The sequence below is a fragment of the Wyeomyia smithii genome, chromosome 3, assembly GCF_029784165.1.
Source record: "Wyeomyia smithii strain HCP4-BCI-WySm-NY-G18 chromosome 3, ASM2978416v1, whole genome shotgun sequence".
In the NCBI taxonomy this organism is placed as follows: domain Eukaryota; kingdom Metazoa; phylum Arthropoda; class Insecta; order Diptera; family Culicidae; genus Wyeomyia; species Wyeomyia smithii.
Window position 1 is genome coordinate 15,402,231 of NC_073696.1, and position 24,389 is coordinate 15,426,619.

Below are 24,389 nucleotides of genomic sequence, written 5' to 3' on the forward strand. Positions count from 1 at the left end.
TGTTTAGGTACCGTCATCCGGGGTGAGATTGTGCCAAAAAATGATGCTTTTTTGATCTCAAGTTTCTAACGCACACATTTAAGCAAAGAATTCGATCCAAAATACACCAATGCATTCTAGAATGTTTTGTTATCAACTACAACAAATATGGTTGAGTTACAATAATCTATAGTTTTGCTAAAAATACATAAACTTTGGCTCAATCTTACCCCTTCTATGGGGTGAGATTGTGCCAAAAATACTACAAGGTATACAGCCCTAGGGTTGTATGAAATGGTGACGTGGGACTAAATACTGTAATTAGGGGATTTTTTGTTACAAAATATACAGAGTCTGCAGACAGAATCAATGTGTTTGCTCAGCGGCTGTACGTATTTTTATTTTCAGCCTCCTCTGGAAATCAATTTTTGAAATATATTCAACAACACTCGAGAAATATCGTTTATATTTGGCTATATTATGCCTGTAGTATTTTGACGTGGGACTACGTCTTTGTTTACTATACTGGGATGCATTCTGTAAAATTGGAAATGAAACTAGCAAATGTTGCGTCAGATTTCAAACGTTAATAACAGCATAACCACATGATGGATAACAATAACCAATATGTTGTTGGATAGATAAAATGTATAACAATTTCGTAATATGCTAGTTATCACTCTAATTTCATTGCTAAGCGGTGAAATTGATAAAAAGTTTCAATGATAAATTTACGCGAGTAGTGAACCAATTACATGCGAGCATTCCTAGCACAGACGACGTGAATGAACACCAACCATTCCCAATGGTATTCACTGTATCAATATCAGGGGAGTTTCTTTCGGCTTCGCAGTCTTTAAAATGTGAAAGAAAACGATATTTTTCTCTTACACCGACGTTTCGAATTATTTATATATTCTTTATCAAGGCTCTACAAGTAAATTAAGATCAAAACGATTTTTAGAAACAAATACATAAATTATGCACAAAACATCATTACCGAAAGGACCATTTTCCTGTGAAGTGGTTCTTCGGCTAGAGCATTAATTGTCGAAACAGAAAGTAATCATCCTAACAGAACATCCAAAAATACATTAAATTAGCTAAATATGATATCAAATACTACAGGCATAATATCGCCAAATATAAACGATATTTTTCGAGTGTTGTTGAATATATTTCGAAAATTCATTTCCAGAGGAGGTTGAAAATAAAAATACGTACAGGCGCAGAGCAAACACATTGATTCTGTCTGCAGACTCTGTATATTTTGTAACAAAAAATCCCCTAATTACAGTATTTAGTCCCACGTCACCATTTCATACAACCCTAGGGCTGTATACCTTGTAGTATTTTGTGTGTGCAAACAACATGTATTTGACAAGGCACAAGCATATCGTGCTTGTTGAAGAAGCCCCAAGAATTTCTCGTAATTTGACGCACGCAGTCAAAATTAACTCAATATCCTCAAAAACCAAATCCAATATTACTTATTTAACTCAGATTAAATCAAATCTATAATATAGATCTTACTTTCAAAATATTAAGGAAGCCCTCACAAAGGTTCATTCATTGGCAAACATAAAAAGATATTTTAAACAAAATTTTTAATAAGTTCCAGCAAAAATCTTAGCAATCAACAATTCCATTTTTGTTTTTTGCTTGACAATCCTTTTCATTTGCCTACAACTATATTCGCTGTATGACGAAGACAGCTGATATACGTTCGTTATGGTAAAGCTTAGAATAATAATATATCATCTAACAATTTTGAAATGTAAAAATAGATTCTGAATGAATCTTAGTAAATAAACAAAAAATTCACAAGCATTCGCTGGCTCTTACGCTTCTATAAATGTATATCTTTAGGAATTTACTCTTTTGATACTATCCGGTCTCGATTATTTAGTGAATATCGAAGATAAAATTAAATATATATCCTTTGCAAAAATTTACAATTCTTGTTGAGTAATTTATGGTAATCATATTTATGAGATAAACTTTCAATCACCATCAACAGCAGCATTGCAATTTTTCCGCGATTACACACGAATAGAAATGTACGCACAAAAGTGTACGAACAGTACCGCTGCAGTACGAATAGAAGTGCACCGCTGAAATGTACGAATAGAAGAGCACCGCTGCAATCATAGACGACGAGAGACCTGCGGTTCTTTACTCCACTGGTACTGTTGCTTTTACCGGCATGTTTTCTTTCAAAACATCAGTTTTTATTAGGTTCTTCAGAACCTTACACGCAGGTTTAGAAATTGTTCAAGGATGGGTGTTGTTTCAAACTTTTCGGAAAACTTTTACCTTCGAGACATCATATTAGTCTAAGCTCATAGGAGCAAAAATAAATTGACCTATTGGGACGGGGAGACTCTGTCAATTTTTTTTCGATATTGATACAGTGAATACCATTGGGAATGGTTGGTGTTCATTCACGTCGTCTGTGCTAGGAATGCTCGCATGTAATTGGTTAACTACTCGCGTAAATTTGTCATTGAAACTTTTTATCAATTTCACCGCTTAGCAATGAAATTAGAGTGATAACTAGCATATTACAAAATTGTTATACATTTTATCTATCCAACAACATATTGGTTATTGTTATCCATCATGTGGTTATGCTGTTATTAACGTTTGAAATCTGACGCAACATTTGCTGGTTTCATTTCCAATTTTACAGAAGGCATCCCAGTATAGTAAACAAAGACGTAGTCCCACGTCAACAAAAAGTTGAATTTAATACCTGTTAAATGAACAGTAGTGTGTCTACAAATAATCCACATGACTAACATGATAAAACAGTAGGTATAGGGTCGACCATAAACAACGTGGACTATTAAGGGGCTTTAAGGGGTTGATCAGAAACTATGTATCATATGAATTATATAAAAATGTATGGCTGGATCAAATTGATGCATAGAGTAATTAGTTATGAGAACGTGGCTTATAGACAGTCTCTATACACATAGTGGCGTCTCCAGGTAGCCTAAAAAGGGGAAACGTTAGGACATGAAGTTTGAGAAGACTTTTCGTTTCAATTATTATGTGTCATTGACAACTGTATATTCCATTGGAGATCTCAAAACCTCTGGAAACGTACCCACAACCCTCCTTCTTCTCTTTAAAAGTCATCAGTTTATATAGAATTGGTGTACAAAATTTTGTTACATCCCATTAGTAATATCAATAATTGAAAATTTCTATCTAATAATTGAGAACAGTAAGCTTCTCAAGCTTTTAGTCATTATTTCAAAGAATACCATAGCTAGACAACATACCTTATGCTGTGGGGACAAAAAACATACCCTATGTAAACAATGCAAGTGTTTTGATGTATACTGATATAATTTTGTCGTGAATGTGAATTCCGCACACTGTGCTGTTCAAAATAGCTTGGCACAATCTCACCCCAAAGGGCTCGAAAAGTGAACAGTTTGGAAAAACATTATTTTCTGAGCCGGCACAGGTTCAATGCATAATATTTCCTCAACACATTGGAGACGACATCCTAACGTACCAACTGAGCAGTAAGTTTATGTGATTTCTTGATCGGGTTGGTTTTCCTGGGACATTTTTGGATAACGTTATTTGCGCATGTTTTTCACCCTGTACTTTGAAACATTCTTTAAGCGAAACAGTTCACTGATATTATCTGTATTCCATTTTAAGTTGTGACTAAACATGTCATGTTTCATAAAGTATTGAATTTGAGGAATTAGGTTTTGTAAATCTCAAGTAATTTAACATACAAACATTTCCCGTTTTGGCTAAATCTCACCCCCGTGGCTTAATCTCACCCCGGCAGACGGTAGTTCGTTTTTAGCAGTTTTCTCGTCGTTCCTTCAACCAATTCTTACTCAACAACCTCCAAAAGCAAGGTGTTATTTTTTTTTTTTTTTTTTTTTTTTTTTTTTTTTTTTTTGTTAGTAGCTTAAGTATTTATGATAAATATTAGTAAATAATGAGTATGTGTGTCCAATCACAAATGGTGACTTCTCAACACTGTTATAAATTTGTAATTTTAATTGTTAGGATTTGTTTGCTTTCGCAATTAGGACTTATCATTCGTAGGGATTTAAACCTACTTGTCAGAAAAGGGGAAGTAAACTTACAACTAACTTAATTGCTAACTTATTGGCTATAAAGAGAGCTTATCGTAGCAATTGAGGATTGCAACGATTTTTGTCGAAAATTGTTAATAATTTTATTTGACATAGCTTCTAATGGTTCAACACCAGTAAGTCTATGTAATTCGAGTGTACCAAACCAAGGAGGACGCTTCAAAATCATTTTCAGAATTTTATTCTGAATCCTTTGGAGCGTTTTCTTCCTTGTTGAACAGCAACTTGACCAGATCGGTACAGCATAAAGCATTGCTGGTCTAAAAATTTGTTTGTAAATCAAAAGTTTGTTCTTTAAGCAAAGTTTAGAATTCCTGTTAATGAGAGGATATAAACATCTCGTATATTTGATGCACTTGGCTTGTATACTCTCAATGTGCTCTTTGAAAATAAGTTTTTTATCATAAATTAGTCCCAAGTACTTAACCTTGTCGGACCAACTTAAAATAACCCCATTCATCTTGACAACGTGATTATTGTTTGGCTTGAGGAAAGAAGCCCTAGGCTTATGCGGAAAAATTATCATTTGAGTTTTAGAAGCATTGGGAGAGATTTTCCACTTTTGCAAGTAGGAAGAAAATATATCTAAACTTTTCTGCAATCGACTGCATATGACACGAAGACTTTTTCCTTTTACGGAAATGCTTGTGTCATCGCAGAACAATGACTTTGTGCATCCTGGAGGCAAATCAGGAAGATCTGAAGTGAATATGTTGTACAGGACTGGACCCAAGACTGAACCTTGAGGCACACCTGCTCTGACAGGAAATCTATCAGATTTTGAATTCTGATAGACAACCTGCAGAGTTCGATCAGTAAGATAATTTTTTAAAATTTTGATTAGGAAAATTGGAAAATTAAAAGTTTGCAATTTCGCAATCAAACCTTTATGCCAAACACTGTCGAATGCTTTTTCTATGTCTAAAAGAGCAGCTCCAGTGGAATAACCTTCAGATTTGTTAGCTCGTATCATATTAGTAACTCTGAGCAATTGATGAGTTGTGGAATGCCCATGGCGAAATCCAAACTGTTCATTTGCAAAAATTGAATTTTCGTTGATGTGTGACATCATTCTGTTAAGAATAACTCTCTCAAACAGTTTACTTATTGAAGAAAGCAAACTGATTGGTCGATAACTTGAAACTTCAGCTGGGTTCTTATCCGGTTTTAAAATGGGAGTAATTTTTGCATTTTTCCATAATTTGGGAAAATATGCAATTTTGAAGCAGCAATTGAAGATTTTCACTAAAAAATCCATTGTGCTCTCAGGGAGATGTTTGATTAGTATATTAAAGATTCCATCGTCACCAGGTGCTTTCATATTTTTGAAATTTTTAATAATTGATTTAATCTCATTCAAGTTAGTTTCAATTATTTCTGCAGGTAAAAAATTCTGGGAAGAAATTAAATCAAATTGACGTGTGACTTCATTTTCAATTGGACTCACAAAATTCAAATTTGAGTTATGAACACTCTCAAACTGCTGAGCAAGTCTTTGAGCCTTTTGTTCATTGGATACAAGAAAACGTTCACCATCTTTTAAAACTGGAATAGGCTTTGAAGGTTTCTTAAGAATCTTCGACAGCTTCCAAAATGGTTTTGAATATGGTTTCAATTTTTCAACTTTAGTCTCAAAATTTTGATTTCTCAGAAGAGTAAATCTATGTTTAATCTCTTTCTGTAAATCTTTATAAATAGTTTTAAGAACAGGGTCACGAGAACGTTGATATTGACGTCTGCGGACATTTTTCAAACGAATTAGAAGTTGAAGATTTTCGTCAATTATTGGTGAATTAAATTTCACTTGAGCCTTTGGAACAGAATAATTCCTGGCATCAACAATTGCACATTTTAATGCTTCCAAAGCGGAATCAATATTCACTTCGTTTTGCAAATCAAGCTCATTATTGAAATTTCTCTCAATATAATTTTTGTATCTTTCCCAATTAGCTTTGTTATAATTAAAAACAGAGCTCATAGGGTTTAAAACTGATTCATGTGATAAAGAAAAAGTTATTGGAAGATGGTCAGAATCAAAGTCAGCATGTGTGATCAAATCACTACATACATGACTTTGATCTGTCAGCACCAAATCAATTGTTGAAGGGTTTCTTACAGAAGAAAAGCATGTAGGACTATTCGGAGACAAAATAGAATAGTATCCTGAAGAACAATCATTGAATAAAATTTTGCCATTGGAATTACTTTGAGAATTATTCCATGAACGATGTTTAGCGTTAAAATCGCCGATTATGAAAAATTTCGAACGATTTCTGGTGAGTTTTTGTAAATCACCTTTAAAATAATTTTTGAGCTCGCGTGTGCATTGAAATGGTAAATATGCTGCGGCAATAAATAAAATCCCAAGTTCAGTTTGAACTTCAATTCCCAAAGTTTCAATAACTTTCGTCTCAAGATGGGGAAGAGCACGATGTTTGATTCGGCGATGAATAACAATTGCAACTCCACAGCCGGAACCCTGAATCCTATCATATCTATGAACCACGTAATTGGGATCATATTTTAATTTTATGTTAGGTTTCAAAAATGTTTCAGTAATAATTGCAATATGCACATTATTTACTGTTAAAAAATTAAAAAGCTCATTCTCATTGGCCTTCAATGAGCGAGCATTCCAATTTAATATTTTAATTGTTTTATTTAAAATCATTGCTAAATTTTAAATTAGAAACAATTTTAATAGTGAAATTTGTGCCTATTTGAATGGCTTCAAACATTGATTTTGCCTGCAACATGGCGTTCATAAGATCGAACATTGCCTGTTGCAAAAAAGAAAGTTTACCTGCCGTAATAGGCCCCAGGCAGTTGACATTAGAAAAAATATTTTCGGTAGCAATATTAGCTGGAGTGATAGGTGTACAATTATTTTCTAGCGTGTTTTGCTTACCCATATTAACGGTCATTTTCGAACTACCAACACTAGGCGGTATAATGTTCGAACTACCTGTAACCTGTGCATAAGTTAAACGGGTATGCAAAGGAGTAGGTAAACTATGCGTCACTGGTACGCTTGGAGAATTTTGTTTTGAAGTTGGTTTTAATTGAGAAATTGAATTTTGTTTACCTTGCCTTGCCTTAACAATTGCTAAACGGACTGGGCATTGATAAAAATTTGACATATGGTTGCCGTTACAATTCGCACAGCGAAAATTTTTACTCTCTTTCACAGGACATGTGTCCTTTTTGTGAGAAGAGTCTCCACAATTAAGACATTTTTGGTCCATGTTACAGAATTTGGAACCATGGCCATAACGTTGGCAAGTACGGCATTGGGTGATATGCTTTTCACCTCCGCCATACTTCCTATAAGTTTCCCACTTTACACGCACATTATACAAAGCATGTGCTTTTTCAAAAAATTTTAAGTTGTTAACCTCATTGCGGTTAAAATGAATTAAATAATTAACAAGGGAAATTCCAGTTCTCTGACTGTTTTCGCCTCGTGATTTTTGTTTCATTAGAATTACTTGGGTAGGGGCTATGCCAAGTAATTCTGTTAAAGTAAGTTTGATCTCATCAACGGTTTGATCGTTGGTGAGACCTTTCAAGACAACCTTGAACGGCTTGGCGTTCTTGGTGTCATATGTAAAAAATTTGTACATCTTGTCAGTTAAATACTGAACAAGACGATCACGACCCTTTACTGAGTCGGCTAATAAGCGGCATTCACCTCTACGGCCAATTTGATAGGTAACTTTAACGTCAGAAACAAACGTTGAAAGTTCCTTTTTGAATATATTAAATTCAGAAGAAATAGTTACCACAATAGGTGGAACTTTCTCCTTTTTTAAAGATTTTATATTTTGTATAGTTTCATTATTGGTAACTTCCATTTCACCAGCTTCTTGCTCAGGCAAAATATCAAAAGGATTGTCACTACAGACACTCGATGTGTCAGAAAGAGATGCCTCTCTTTTCCTCCCCGCAGCGATGCGAGGTTTCTTTTTCCGTCCAGCCATTTCAGGTGATATGAAAAAAGTTAAAACAAATGTTAAATTCAAAAGTAGGTAGTCTTGAGAAAGACTGATGGGAAATAACTTTCAGGTAGTCTTTAAAAGACACACTGACAAAACACAAACTTTGAAGCTATAGGCAGTCAAAGACCAGTCCACAAGCAACCGAAAAAACGTCTGATCTGTAGGACAGTTCAAGACGCACTCCAAGGTGTTATGGTTTTTAGTTGCCGATGAGGACACCCACCATTGGTCAACCGGTTTCCTATTTATGGCCGGAACATATTTCTATAATATAATGGCCATGACCAATGCAGTACTTAGAACCACAAGCTGGCCTGTTTCGGTGGTGTTCCGGATACTTCTGGATTATTGAACCAAAACTCATCAAGCGAAATCAATAACGAATAAATTTCACAAAGTCTTGAGGGAAGCTTAGTTGAATGAATAAAATCTTAGAGCATTTTGCAATGTTTTGACCATTACAGACAAAATTATAGACAAAAACTGATTTCAAGGAGGGGTGTTCCACAAAAAAATCCATTTTGTTGTGTCCAACGTATAGATAAGACATCGCAGGATTTAGTAATTGTTTTTTTTTTTTAAATTTTCCACAACTTTGCTGGAGGAAGCAATCTGGTACATATATTGAAAATAAGAATTTTTTTTTTTTTTTTTTTTATCTAACTGATAGGTAAATTGATCGAAAAACCGAAAACGCCATAAGTAATGCCTTTTTCTATGAAACAATTTTGCTAAAGACATTGAGTACGTTGGATAAATTTTTCGCAGTCAAAACTAGAACGATCACGATTTTTCGAGTTTAGACCACTGTGCACTGTGAGATTTTCAAATAAATCTTTCCACCAATTGTTAATATCTTGTAATATAAACCTTGGAATGTGTAGAAATTATTTGGGAAGTTATTACATAAAATGATGGTTGAAAACTTGCTTTACAAGAAGTATTTTGTCGGTTTTATATCACTTTTTTGTACTTTACGACCTTCAAAAGGGCATTACTCAAAAATGTACCATACGATGATTTTGAAATTTTGACCAGAGATTCTGGACGTCATAACGAATCGAATGGTGTACTCAGATTCTTTGGTGCATTTTTTTTATAATAACGGTCTGTGGGAGCACCTTGAGATAAATACCTAAATCAAATCAAATTCTATTATATTTTCTGAAAAATATTACCTTCAATCTCTCGAAGCAAAGGCTGTCTGTCTAATGGTAGTTTTGATTTATTTTATTTGGGTTTTACATCTTCGAGATAATCAATATAACATAATTTATTATTACGTATGTATGTATAACAAACGCCGACAAACAGCCTAAAGACAATGATTTTTTTTTTTCGTCGGCACATGTATTGTGTACAACATACCATAATAGAAAACTCATTGAACAAATGAGAAATACTTAAAATTAAAAAATAAAAAATGGCTCGATTAACCGGAGGATTCGATTATCCGGAGCGAAATGTTTTTCAAAAGTCCGGATAATCGAGTCCGACCTGTACTTTTAAATTGTTCTGTTATAATAATCATGATAATAATTATTATTTTATTATAATGATTTTTTTAAATCACTTTTCTCGAAAAAAAATGCAATATTTTGCCATTTTTCATTTTCATTCCTCGATATCTTTCATCGGTGTAGTAACTGCTACAGGCTCTTATTAATCGGTATAGTAACTGCTACAGTTCTGAAATTTTGAACTTTTCTTAGTTGAAATGTTTAATTTTTGTAAAATATATAGAAAAACAGGTCGGCGATAGTCACATTTCCGATTTTGCCCGCCGGAAATCTTATAGTGTACTGTCTTGCTTTTGCGTTAGTCCTCTCGGTAGGTATTTAAAACAATTACGCTTTTTTTTACTATGCAGGTACATTTCTGTTCATCGTCACATCGCTAATAAAGATAATAATGGAATGAGAATCAAGCCGCGTAATCTGCAGTTGACAATCAGGAACTTGCAATTATTACAGGAATTGCTTTGTAAAAAATAAAACCAACCGTCCCTTTAAGAACGACCACATATTTCGTAGCCGAGTGCATATTAATTTTTTTTATGTAAAATATAGTTTATTCATCTTTGTTTATAAATATTCTCCTACATCGATTCTGTTATTAACATTTGAATTAATAAAGTTGATGTATTTCACTAAGGTTTTTAAAATATCATTTTTTCTAGTTACTGATATGTTGTCCAAACTTGGTCGCAGTAGACCGTCGAATGATGGTCTATACCATCCTCCTAGCAATGTTGTCATTCTTCGTTGCACGTACGCCCACGAGGCAGCCACTCGAGTGCACTCGGAGAATTTGTGTTTGATGTCTTCGATGCCCATCGTGCAGTGTTGACAATTCGGATCGTTGACCCGACCGATTACATGCATCAGGCGGCGATGTTCCGTTTTTTCGTTGACCGTTGATAAAAATATTTTGCGAGCCCAAACAGTTTTATTGATTGATACACACTTAAAATTTATTACCAGGTCTCGGTAATTTTTACCGAGAACGGCACCACTGAGTGCACGTTAAAAAAAATGACAGCTGTCACATTTTTTCGTGAATCTCGGTTCACCTAACTAAAGTTTCGGTACAAAATATCTGTAAACTCAGTAGTGATAGCTCAGTAATTTTTTATGCCGAACTTTTAGCAAGGTTGAACCGAGATTTACGAAAAAATGTGACAGCTGCCATTTTTTTTAATCGAGCACTCAGGGGTGCATCAAATTACCGAGACCCGGCAATAAATTTTAAGTGTGTATGGTGTCTGCGGAAAAGTTATAGATAATGATATGGTCCTTCCAAAAAAAAGTACACTGTAAAATAATTTGAAACAAATTATGATTTTTTTGTATTATTAAATCTAATTAATAGCGGGGGCCTAGTGTGGTTGGTAACGTCTCCGCCAACCACGCTCGACGCCTGGGTTCGAATCCCACCGCCGACATAGGGATCGATGGTTGTGAGGTGGCGTGATCCACTCACAACCAACACAACTGGTCTAGATTCAATCCTAGCCGACACCGGGAGATTTTCTGAGGCGAAAAATCTCTGGGATCACGCCTTCCATCGCATGAGGAAGTAAAGCCGTTGGCGCCGGTCCGTTAATAAACGGGTCGTGAGTTAAGGTCCTGGGTGTGGAGTCGCCTCCCTGGGCGTCGGTGATTGGCCACAACAGTGGCGGAACTAGACGGACGGAAAATAAGCGAGAATAAAAAAAAATCTAATTATTATATTTAGTTTTTTTTTTCTCAGAAGTTTGTCTTGTCTCACGATATACATTTTGTTCTGGAAGGAAGAAAATTTTACTGTCTGCAACTTTGCCGGAGACCTATCAAAAAAACTTTTGTGGTTTAAAATTTGTTTTTCATTTCCTCTGGAATCTTCTGGAATTTCTTTTCTACTGAATAAGTTTTTGTAGTTAAAAAGAAATAATTTCATGAAAAATGAGCTTCTTTGGAAAATATTTTTAATATTTTTTTTCTGAGTAAAACAAGTAATTTATGCTTGAAACACTAAACTAATTCGAACTGTATTTGCTTTGTTTTGGCTTCACATTACAAGTAGAATTGAATGAAACCAGATAAATAAATTTGTTTACATTTACAGATGAGCACCATAAAAGCACTTGATAAAAATACTAGGTACATTCACACCTAAACATAAATGAATGGTGGCTCTGTTGAAGGCAGTTTTTGACGTAGAATTACGTTTCACGGCACCACTCTGTTAGAAGTTGTAAATTGAGAGCATCACAAAAATTTTCCAATTTAAAACGCTTCAAGCTTATTAAATTTTCAACGAATTTCTTCCATGCTTACAGCAATCGATTGGAAAGTTAAGGACGCGTCCACAGAAATGCGGAAAATTGTGATTTTGTGATGTGAACTTCTGTATGCACTATTGAGAGGTTCAAAGCCTTGTTTTGTTTGCAGATTTTAAAAACGGGGCTAAATATCCTTCAATATGGGTATTTCTGAAATCAGGATGAAGCTCAGAGACCACGAAATCAACTGCAGACGACATTTCGAAATTTAAGATATTGACTTCCGGTTTCCAAAATAAACAACCTAAAATGACCAAATAACACATAACATGGGTACTTCTGTAATCGTGATTATACCGAAAGAGGTGCGAAATTGACTCCTGATGCCTTTTTGAAATACAAGATGGTGACTTTCACTTTTTGGGAAACAATCTGAAATGGTCGAATATCATACGAAACTGAAACCAACCATTGTAAAAAGAAAGAAATTAACAAGTAATATCACTGAAATTTATCGAAAACCTTCGCAAAGAAATAAATTTAGTAATCATCAATCCATTGGCATTGATCTTATATGTAGACATTTTCTTAGAAGACTAAAATCGTTTATTTCTACCGAGATTAACGCTTGCAGGATGTTCTACTACAAATGAAATAACAAAATATATAAAACTAATGAATAAAAATCAATTTAATCTTTATTCTTTAACTTTCTGCATGCTTCGATAAACCCTTTTTCGTAGCATACATTTCAAATATCCCCCCTGCACGGTGCAAGCTGCTCTTCAAACGGAAAAATATTGTCTATTGAGGATAAAATTTTTCGGCGTGGCGCGCTTTCAATGGAACAATACGTTATTATATGCACCGGGGATGTCTCGCGGCTTATGCAGCGGTATTAGCAGCAGAGCGAATGCTTCCGAAGGGATTTTTATGTCATTTTTTTGCTGGCCTGCCTGCCAGCAGCCTGGCGGCCTGTCGGCCTCTAAACGACAGCCAATTTTCCGTGGAAGACGAATCGCGACGCGATGCGAGACGGGCGAAAGTAAACGTGAAATTTTGGGAAGCATCCTGCTTCGGCAGGATCCTGAAGCAGCCGTTTGGGAACTTTATGGGCGAGTATAAATCATGACAATTATTATCAAATTTGCATTCAGCACGGAATGAAACTCGCAATCACTGAACATTCGCCGCAATTATAATCAAATCAAACGCGAGCGGGTTTTTTGTTTTCAAATTCTTAACAATGCTATTTTTTGTGTATAAAAGTTTACGTTCGTAACACGAACGTGCTTGAATTTTTTTTTCAGCTGCACATTATTGTCCATTTTTCTCCGCTCGATTTAATTCAATAATGATGATGATTTGAGTTGTGCTACAAATGTTTTCACATAGCGATCAAAAACATATTTTAATTCTGTTTGATAACAACAACGAATTCTGAGAAACAACGATCGTTATTTTGAGTTTTCACCTTAAAATTAGATCTCCCGCTATTCCTACAAACTCATATATTCTGCTCTCGGTTCTTCTGCACTCGTAGTCGCATAATCGCAGGATGTGAAACCGGTCTCGGTCTGTATGATATTAGCACTGCACGGCAATGCCATTGACGCGTTTTGCAGAACCTAAAAGGCACTGCATAATTGTCTGCATCCTCGGCATCGTCGCCTCAATCATCTCCCGATGATGGCAATCGCCAAAGTATGAAACACTGAACTCTCCTTTACCATAGCACCTGTCACCACCCATTTCGGAGGGCTGGATGAAAAGTGCGATAAGCATTAAGTTGTATTGGGTACTAATTATCATAAAAGCTTTTAATTGTTTTATTAACTTGAGCCACTCTTGGTATGAGCTTGGACTCATCCAGCGCGAGTGCGATTGAGTGTAAATTTTTCTATTAAATAAAGCTTCCTTTCCAACCACGGCAGGCAAACGAGCCTATTGGGACCGGTGAGCCATCAGCAGTTGATAATTAAAAATAAATTAGACTTTAGAGGGGAGTCTGCTATTCGGCCGCTGAGAGCCTCTTTACTGCGGCGGTATTGGAAATCTTTGCCCGTCACGGAGGTGGTGAAAAGCCTGCTTGACCGGAGACCAGATACCGGATCAGGCCTGGCCCCGGTCACGACTTCATTTGTAGAGTTTATTTTTTTTGCACACTCCACTGAAGCGTCACCACCGCCGGTCGCCTGCACTTGCGCACCTACCAGCGAGTGTACGGATGCACTACTTCTTCCGCAGAGGTTGAGGGGTGGTAAGATGAAATAAAATTCCAGCATCTGGGAGGTACATTACCTATGCTGGTATACATTTAAATAAATATGTTATTTGTTATGCATTTCCTGGCTTCTCGAGCGACGAAAGTCTGCCTGCTCATGGCTGTAGCATAAGTTCAGAATTGCGGGTAGCGTTAGACTGGTCGACGATTGTATCATTTTTGTTCGATTATCGAAAATAGCTTTACGAATTGTTTCTTCCCAATGAAACGACCTTTGTAATGACGGCGGATCCAGATTTGTAGACATTCCAGACGTTTATCCGTAATCTGTTATTTGCACCGTATTTGAAGGGAATTTAATTAATATTCTTGTCGAGTAGGTCAACGTAGAATTTTGAATTTTTAACGTTTTTGTAACCCGTAGTTTAACGACGAAATTTAACAAAAAAAAACTAGTTGCTATCAATGAATTATTGTTCCTCGCAGGTATTACAATAGGAACTGAAAACATCACAACTAAATCGATGCGCAATGTGAAAACCCGTTTTCTAGCCGCGACGACAACTTTGTATAGCCATCGTAGGTCATTACTCGAACGTGTTTGCTGAGATTGGCTTCAGCAGAATCCGATCGAGTGTGTAAAATATGCAAAATATGTAAAATATGTAAAATATGTAAAATATGTAAAATATGTAAAATATGTAAAATATGTAAAATATGTAAAATATGTAAAATATGTAAAATATGTAAAATATGTAAAATATGTAAAATATGTAAAATATGTAAAATATGTAAAATATGTAAAATATGTAAAATATGTAAAATATGTAAAATATGTAAAATATGTAAAATATGTAAAATATGTAAAATATGTAAAATATGTCAAATATGTAAAATATGTAAAATATGTAAAATATGTAAAATATGTAAAATATGTAAAATATGTAAAATATGTAAAATATGTAAAATATGTAAAATATGTAAAATATGTAAAATATGTAAAATATGTAAAATATGTAAAATATGTAAAATATGTAAAATATGTAAAATATGTAAAATATGTAAAATATGTAAAATATGTAAAATATTTAAAATATGTAAAATATGTAAAATATGTAAAATATGTAAAATATGTAAAATATGTAAAATATGTAAAATATGTAAAATATGTAAAATATGTAAAATATGTAAAATATGTAAAATATGTAAAATATTTAAAATATGTAAAATATGTAATATATGTAAAATATGTAAAATATGTAAAATATGTAAAATATGTTAAATATTTAAAATATGTAAAATATGTAAAATATGTAAAATATGTAAAATATGTAAAATATGTAAAATATGTAAAATATTTAAAATATTTAAAATATGTAAAATATGTAAAATATGTAAAATATGTAAAATATGTAAAATATGTAAAATATGTAAAATATGTAAAATATGTAAAATTATAAAATATGTAAAATATGTAAAATATGTAAAATATGTAAAATATGTAAAATATGTAAAATATGTAAAATTTGTAAAATTTGTAAAATTTGTAAAATTTGTAAAAATATATAAAATTTGTAAAATATGTAAAATTTGTAAAATTTGTAAAATATGTAAAATATGTAAAATATGTAAAATATGTAAAATATGTAAAATATGTAAAATATGTAATATATGTAAAATATGTAAAATATGTAAAATATGTAATATATGTAAAATATGTAAAATATGTAAAATATGTAAAATATGTGAAATATGTAAAATATTTAAAATATTTAAAATATGTAAAATATGTAAATTATGTAAAATATGTAAAATATGTAAAATATGTGAAATTATAAAATATGTAAAATATGTAAAATAAGTAAAATATGTAAAATATGTAAAATATGTAAAATTTGTAAAATTTGTAAAAATATATAAAATTTGTAATTTTTGTAAAATTTGTAAAATTTGTAAAATATGTAAAATATGTAAAATATGTAAAATATGTAAAATATGTAAAATATGTAAAATATGTAAAATATGTAAAATATGTAAAATATGTAAAATATGTAAAATATGTAAAATATGTAAAATATGTAAAATATGTAAAATATGTAAAATACGTAAAATATGTAAAATATGTAAATATGTAAAATATGTAAAATATGTAAAATATGTAAAATATGTAAAATATGTAAAATATGTAAAATATGTAAAATATGTAAAATATGTAAAATATGTAAAATATGTAAAATATGTAAAATATGTAAAATATGTAAAATATGTAAAATATGTAAAATATGTAAAATATGTAAAATATGTAAAATATGTAAAATATGTAAAATATGTAAAATATGTAAAATATGTAAAATATGTAAAATATGTAAAATATGTAAAAAATGTAAAATATGTAAAATATGTAATATATGTAAAATATGTAAAATATGTAAAATATGTAAAATATGTAAAATATGTAAAATATGTAAAATATGTAAAATATGTAAAATATGTAAAATATGTAAAATATGTAAAATATGTAAAATATGTAAAATATTTAAAATATTTAAAATACTTGAAATATATAAAATATGTAAAATATGTAAAATATGTAAAATATGTAAAATATGTAAAATATGTAAAATATGTAAAATTATAAAATATGTAAAATATGTAAAATATGTAAAATATGTAAAATATGTAAAATATGTAAAATATGTATAATTTGTAAAATTTGTAAAAATATATAAAATTTGTAAATTTTTTAAAATATGTAAAATATGTAAAATTTGTAAAATTTGTAAAAATATATGAAATTTGTAAATTTTGTAAAATTTGTAAAATTTGTAAAATATGTAAAATATGTAAAATATGTAAAATATGTAAAATATGTAAAATATGTAAAATATGTAAAATATGTAAAATATGTAAAATATGTAAAATATGTAAAATATGTAAAATATGTAAAATATGTAAAATATGTAAAATATGTAAAATATGTAAAATATGTAAAATATGTAAAATATGTAAAATATGTAAAATACGTAAAATATGTAAAATATGTAAAATATGTAAAATATGTAAAATATGTAAAATATGTAAAATATGTAAAATATGAATATATGTAAAATATGTAAAATATGTAAAATATGTAAAACATGTAAAATATGTAAAATATGTAAAATATGTAAAATATGTAAAATATGTAAAATATGTAAAATATGTAAAATATGTAAAATATGTAAAATATGTAAAATATGTAAAATATGTAAAATATGTAAAATATGTAAAATATGTAAAAAATGTAAAATATGTAAAATATGTAAAATATGTAAAATATGTAAAATATGTAAAATATGTAAAATATGTAAAATATGTAAAATATGTAAAATATGTAAAATATGTAAAATATGTAAAATATGTAAAATATGTAAAATATGTAAAATATTTAAAATATTTAAAATACTTGAAATATATAAAATATGTTAAATATGTAAAATATGTAAAATATGTAAAATATGTAAAATATGTAAAATTATAAAATATGTAAAATATGTAAAATATGTAAAATATGTAAGATATGTAAAATATGTAAAATATGTAAAATATGTAAAATATGTAAAATATGTAACATATGTAAAATATGTAAAATATGTAAAATATGTAAAATATGTAAAATATGTAAAATATGTAAAATATGTAAAATTTGTAAAATTTGTAAAATTTGTAAAATTTGTAAAATTTGTAAAATTTGTAAAATTTGTAAAATTTGTAAAAATATATAAAATTTGTAAAATTTGTAAAATTTGTAAAATTTGTAAAATTTGTAAAATATGTAAAATGTAGTAAAATACGTAAAATATGTAAAACATGTTAAATATGTAGAATAAGAAGAATGTATAAAGTATGTGAAATATGTAAAGCATGTAAATAATGCAACTAGAACAAAACATGTAAAATACGCATGAAATGCATAAGATGTATAAAATGTCAAATTATATTCAAAATCTCTGTGTTTGACTAAACGAAAATTTCTCACCGGCGTCACTATCCGTTTCACACGGCCACAAGTTCCGGGGTAAGGGTTTTTCACGCGCTTTTTCTACAGGTACGCTCGTTGAGGAGGATCACAGGTGAGTATTACAACACTTGTCGGTAAGTTAAACTTTATTAATACACTTTTAGCTCTTCGCGCTTGCACGTAATAACAACACTCACTGATTTTGCGGTACTGACAGTTCTCGTATATTTGCGCTTGCCTTTTTATAGCTAAATTAGCTGAAACTGTGTTTGTGTCAACGTCGTGCATGGTAACAGCGTTGGTAGCATGCAGACGGTATTCGCGCAACTGGTCGAAAAAGCAAATTTCACATATTACGTAACATCGCCGCCTCCTTGAAATTACAATTTCAATAATAACAAATCTACAGCTACAGTTAACATTTTTACATTACAATTGAACAATGGACTAGTACTAACAATCTAACACGTAACAATAAGATTTTGCATAACACTAAGAACAGTTACTCAGCTTCATCTCCTTCAGCAACAGCAGCAGTGTGATCCGGAAGCAAACAGATTTTTGTGATGGGGCGTGTGATGATTCCACGAGCGGTGCGAAGCGAAACAACCCTCGTCAAACCGTCTGGGCCGGGGGAAGTGGTGACGATGCGTGCCAATGGCCAACGAATGGGTGGCTGAAGCTCATCGACGACTACAACTAATCTGCCAGGCAGCAACGTGTGATTCCGGGGATTCATCGTGGTGTCCCTTTGCAGTTCTTGCAGATATTCGGTGCGCCAGTGACTCCAAAATTTCTGGACGTGCAACTGCAATTTTTGAAAGTGGTCCAGCCGATTTACGGGAATATGTTGATGATCTGGGTCGGGCAGGGCCAGCATACTGGAACCGATCAGGAAATGAGCGGGCGTGAGCGCAGCCAAATCGTTCGGGTCGTCTGACATTGGAAGCAGGGGTCGAGAATTCATCAGCGCTTCAATTTGGGCCAGAATAGTGGACAAATCTTCAAATGACACACGAGATGAACCGAGTTGACGGTACAAATGCTTCTTGGCCACTTTCACGGCCGCCTCCCAGAGACCGCCGAAGTGCGGTGCTTTTGGTGGTGTTAGATGCCATGTGATACCTTCTGCAGCGCACGTTGAAGCAATTTTTTCATTCTCCTCACTTTTTCGCAGCATGGCAAAAAGTTCGTTCAAGTCGTTCTTGGCTCCTTCAAAATTTTTGCCGTTGTCTGAGTGAATGTGGGCAGGGCGACCGCGTCGAGCAATAAATCGCCTTAATGCTAGCAGGAAACCTGGCGTTGAGAATTCACTGACTAGCTCTAAGTGAACCGCTTTTGTTGCGAAGCAAATGAAGAGGCACAGATACGCTTGTGCAGGTGCAGCCCGTTTGTGTATCGGCTTCAAGTAGAACGGTCCAGCATAATCGACACCCGTAACACTAAATTGACGGCTCGGGATTAATCTGTGCGCAGGTAATTGGCCGATTTGTTGTTGCGCAGGTACCGGATCGAGGCGAGTGCAGCGGAAGCATCGACGAACTGTGTTGTGAGCGAGCTTGCGGCCTTGCAGCGGCCAAAATTCTTCGCGAATGGCACTGAGTAGAAGCCGTCCTCCGGCGTGAAACATTTGGTGATGATAATGTTGGGCAATTAGCAGGGAGAAAGGATGAAAGCTGGGAAGTAAGGCAGGATGTTTCGCTTGATAGGGCAGTTGAGATAAGTTGAGTCGCCCTCCAACCCTCAATACCCCCTCTGGGTCTAGGAATGGATTAAGCCGGCGTATTTTGGAGCGCTTATCTACTGACCTTCCTTCTCTTAAGTCCTTCAGCTCAGCGGGGAAGCCGTCGCTTTGGGCTAGCTGAATCAACACGTTTCTGGTTTGGGCAAGCTGTTCCACTGAAAGGTAGCGCTGCACTGGATTCGGGCTTGGGAGAGGCTGTGTTCTAGTCTTGGCACGGTTATTCAAAATGAAGCGAAGGCAATATCCAACAACATGCAGCAAGCGAGTATACGACGAGCATCGAAGAAAGAGCGGGTTGACCGTTGAGGTCGAATTAACTGCTGCGACGACCTGTCGGATTTCGAGAATATCCTCGGAAACATTATCTGGGTTCGAGATAGGCCAGCTTTTACACGGTAATGTTAGCCAGCTGGGACCCTGACTCCACAGCGCACTGTTCAGGAACTCTTCTACGGACATTCCGCGCGAGACCAGATCGGCCGGGTTTTCGGTGCCTGCTATATGGTTCCAGCGATAGCCATGCGTGAAATGCTGAACCTCTGAAACGCGATTTCCAACAAACGTTTGCCAGCGATTCGGTGGTGATCGAAGCCATTCGAGAGTGACGGATGAATCGGACCAAAAATATGACGAACAAATACCGATGTCAATCGCACGCTTTATCCTGTGATGCAGATGCGCAGCCAGAACCGCAGCGCACAGCTCAAGACGGGCGATAGTTAACCGCTTCAGCGGAGCGACTCGGGACTTAGAGGCAAGAAGCTGTATCCGTACGATCCCCTGTGGATCTTCGCAGCGGGCGTATGTGCACGCACCGTAAGCAGATTCGGAGGCATCAGCGAAGGTGTGTAGCTGCACTGTAGAATTAGGTAGAAGGGCATAACGGGCGATGCGATAGGCAGAAATTTTGGGCAGCTCCTGTTGGTATTTTTCCCAGCTTTTCTGTAGATTATCGGGGACCGGATCATCCCAACCACATGACAGCAGCCATAGTTCCTGCATAACAATTTTTGCCCTCACTACAACGGGAGCAATAAGACCCAACGGATCGAAAAGCTTAGCCATCGTAGACAAAATGGACCGTTTCGTTAAAACGTGATCGCTGGGCGGTACCTGGGAATCAAAACGCAGAAAATCCTCGTTCGGCTCCCAATTGATGCCTAACGCTTTGATGGTTTCGTGGGGAGCGAATTCTATCGTAGACTGCGTGCCTATTTGATCCTCTCGCAATCCTTTCAGCACTTCGAGCCGGTTCGACGTCCATTTTCGCAGATCGAATCCACCCTTTGCCAACAACTCGCTTAGCTCTGTACGAAGCTTGCTGGCTTCTTCGACCGTCTGCGCACCACCGATGAAGTCGTCTACATAAAAATTCTTACGCAATGCTTTACTGCCGAATGGGTACGGCTCTCCTTCGTCATCCGCTAACTGCTGAAGCGTACGAGTGGCGAGGAACGAGGAAGGAGTGAGCCCGTAGGTGACCGTCAAAAGCTCGTAGATCTGAATGGGATCATCAGCAGAGAAACGCCACAGAATGCGCTGCAAAGAAGTATCATCGGGATGTACCAATACTTGCCGATACATTTTAGCGATGTCACCGACAAGGGCTATCGGGTAGGTTCGAAACCGTAGAATTGTGTCAATCAACTCATCCTGAACCACAGGGCCAACGCAGAGGGATTCGTTCAAAGAGAAGCCAGTAGAGGTTTTCGCCGATCCGTCAAACACGACCCGAACCTTAGTCGTCGTGCTTGAATCCTTGAAAACGGGATGGTGGGGAAGGTAGTAGCAATCCGTGTCGTCACTGCTTCTCGGTTTGACCGGCTTCATGTGTCCGAGATCGAGGTATTCCCTCATAAACTTGTGGTACTCTGCCTTCAGATCAGGGTCTCGTTGCAAACGGCGCTCCAAAAGCTCGAAACGACGTCGAGCGGTTGCCTCAGACTCTCCTAGCATGATGGCGAAATCTGGCTTGCGAGGTAGACGAACCATGTATCGTCCTTCATGGGTTCTCGCGACCGTCGACGTAAAGAAAGATTCGCATCGCCGCTCCTCGACTGAATAGTTGTCAGTGGTGGCCAGATCCTCTGTCTTCCAAAAGCGCTCGACACTTTCCTCTAGCGTTATCATCGACACGGCCACTACGCTGCACGAAGGTTGCTGGGATGTCGACGATGCTAAGCCAGCCGACCCAGTTACAACCCAGCCGAAAACGCTATCCACCAGCAGAGGTAAATTTTCACGCAGCTGCATGCGAGCTGAAGACGGGAAGAAACTGTAAAAATGTTTAACACCGATTACCATGTCTATCGGCTGACTTTTGTTAAAAGCAGGATCAGCGAGAAAGATATCGGTAGGTAGATTCCACTCAGCTGTTGATACGAATTGCGCAGGAAGGTCTGCAGTTACCTTGTCCATGATCAAGAACTCTACGCCGCAGGAAAAGTTCCGCTTCCGGGAAGTTATAGTGGCAAATAACGATTCCTGGATCATTTTCGACATCTGTCCAGCCCCTTGAACGGTGATGTTAACGGACTTCCGCTTCAAACGAAGAATGCGGGCCAATCGGTTGGAAATCAAGTTTGGCTGAGACGCGCTGTCCAACAAAGCGCGCGCGGGATGCGCATGCCCATACGCATCAATGACGTTGACGACGACCGTTAGAAGAAAAACGTTTTCAGCAGGCTGCTGGACTGGCGCGCTGGTTTCAACGACTGGTACTATCTCCGTAGCAGGAACAGATGTTTGCTCTATGGAATTGCCTAGAGAGGTCGAGGCGGATTGTGTAGTCGAGCTAGCGGGATTGGCTGAGCGAGAGGCAGAATCATTACCGGAACGTTGAATGTTGCCAGATTGCTCTAAATGCAGAAGAGTGTGATGACGCTGGTTACACTTCCTGCAGTTGAGCTCACACGGACAACTAGCGACCAAATGGTTCCCCTTCAAGCAGTTGTGGCACAGCCGCTTTCTGCTCACCAACTGCTTACGCTCGCTGACGGATTGCTGCATGAATTTTGCGCACCTTGCGATATAATGATTGCCGTTGCACGCTGGACACTTGTAGGATGCAATAGCGGTGGACGCATTTGACGAGAGCCGAAATTGGGATTGCCTTCGGTTGAAATTAGCAGCCTGGTTGGTGCTCGGAGTGGTCTGACTTCCAGGGGCATGATCGTTGACGGATATCGATTCAAGAACCCGAATACGCCGCTGCAAAAAGTCAACTAAACATTGAAAATTTGGATTTTCTACAGTAGAAGCATGCTCCTCCCATGCTCTCAAAGAATCGTTGTGCAATCGCGTGCACAACAAATGCTCCAATATGGTACTCCACTCGTCCGTTGGTTCCCCAAGCTGGTGTAGAATCTTCGTATGTCGCTCAAACTCGTCGACCAAACCGTGCAATGCAGCAGCGGACTCCTTTTGAACACGCGGAATATCGAACAAAGCCTGCAAATGTCGCTTCTTCAGAAGATAATCATTTGAATACCTGCCCTCTAATGTGCGCCAAGCCAACTCGTAATTAGCGGAACTAATAGCGATAGACTCAATCAACTGAGCAGCCTCCCCCTTGACGGCTGCCCTTAAATAGTGAAATTTTTGTATGGGTGGAACATCAGCGTTGTTGTGTATCAATGCCAAGAAAGTGTCGTGAAAAGTCAACCATTGCTGATAATCCCCATCGAACTCCGGAAGCGAAATAGTCGGCAGTTTTATACCAGAGAGTGCAGTAGAAACATGCGGGGGTTGAGGGTATGCGGGGTTAACAGGAAGAGGAGGCAATTTAGTGATTAAAGATGCTTTTATTGCAAAAAGTCGCGACTCAAAGTCAGCGCGGACTATTTCATGCACTGCCATACCTTCATCAGTATCTGCGTATGCCTCCAGCTCCGCTTGCACTTCATTTAGGGTAGCCCAGATGTTGTTTATGTACTCGAGCCTCAACGGTACCTGCGGAGCGTCTAATTGGTCACTGTAGCCCACCAGGAATGCCTCAGCCCGACCCAGTGCTGCAATCATCGTCGCTCGCTTTGTCGTCAGCAGATTTATTCGCTGGCCGTCCGCCATTTTCCGCCCCAGTTGATGAAATCAGCAACAAAGATGATGAACAAAACTGCGAAAATAATCGAAAAAAACAACCACGGTAGACCCGGACACAGGACAGTAGCAACTTGGAAAGGTACTCACCTTTTCCAAGGCAAGTAGTGCCTTGAAAATATCAAGAAAAGCAGGAACAAAAAGCACACCCAGTGCAACGAAAATTGAACCGAAAGTAGTGCGCCAATCCGATGCTCCAAAGAAACCGGCACACAAAGCAGGTCCGCAACAATGGCAAGAGGCAAGCGGTCGTAACAATGCCTCCGTATGGCAAGCAAAATGGCGCTGTAGGCCGGGCGATGATAGATGGACCTTGCGTCCAGTCGATGACGGGCGGGAACAATTTTCCGAAGGAAATCTCTGAGAAAAATGGCACTGCAGGCCGAAGAGCTGCAAATGGACCTTGCGTCCAATCTAACTGGAAGAACTTTTCCAAAAAACTTCGTAATG

General features: G+C 35.8%; 1 protein-coding gene across 1 annotated transcript; it reads right to left on the reverse strand.

Moving 5' to 3' along the window:
* Nucleotides 1-18,599: 18,599 nt before the first annotated feature.
* LOC129728150 (uncharacterized) lies at nt 18,600-23,909 on the reverse strand. The gene has a single exon (XM_055686565.1). The coding sequence runs from the start codon at nt 23,907-23,909 to the stop codon at nt 18,600-18,602; it is 5,310 nt and encodes a 1,769-aa protein (XP_055542540.1).
* Nucleotides 23,910-24,389: the final 480 nt, after the last annotated feature.

What these genes read in the sequence shown, in the direction of transcription:
- LOC129728150 (XM_055686565.1), bottom strand. Translation starts at nt 23,909, where the DNA reads ATGGCGGACGGCCAGCGAATAAATCTGCTGACGACAAAGCGAGCGACG.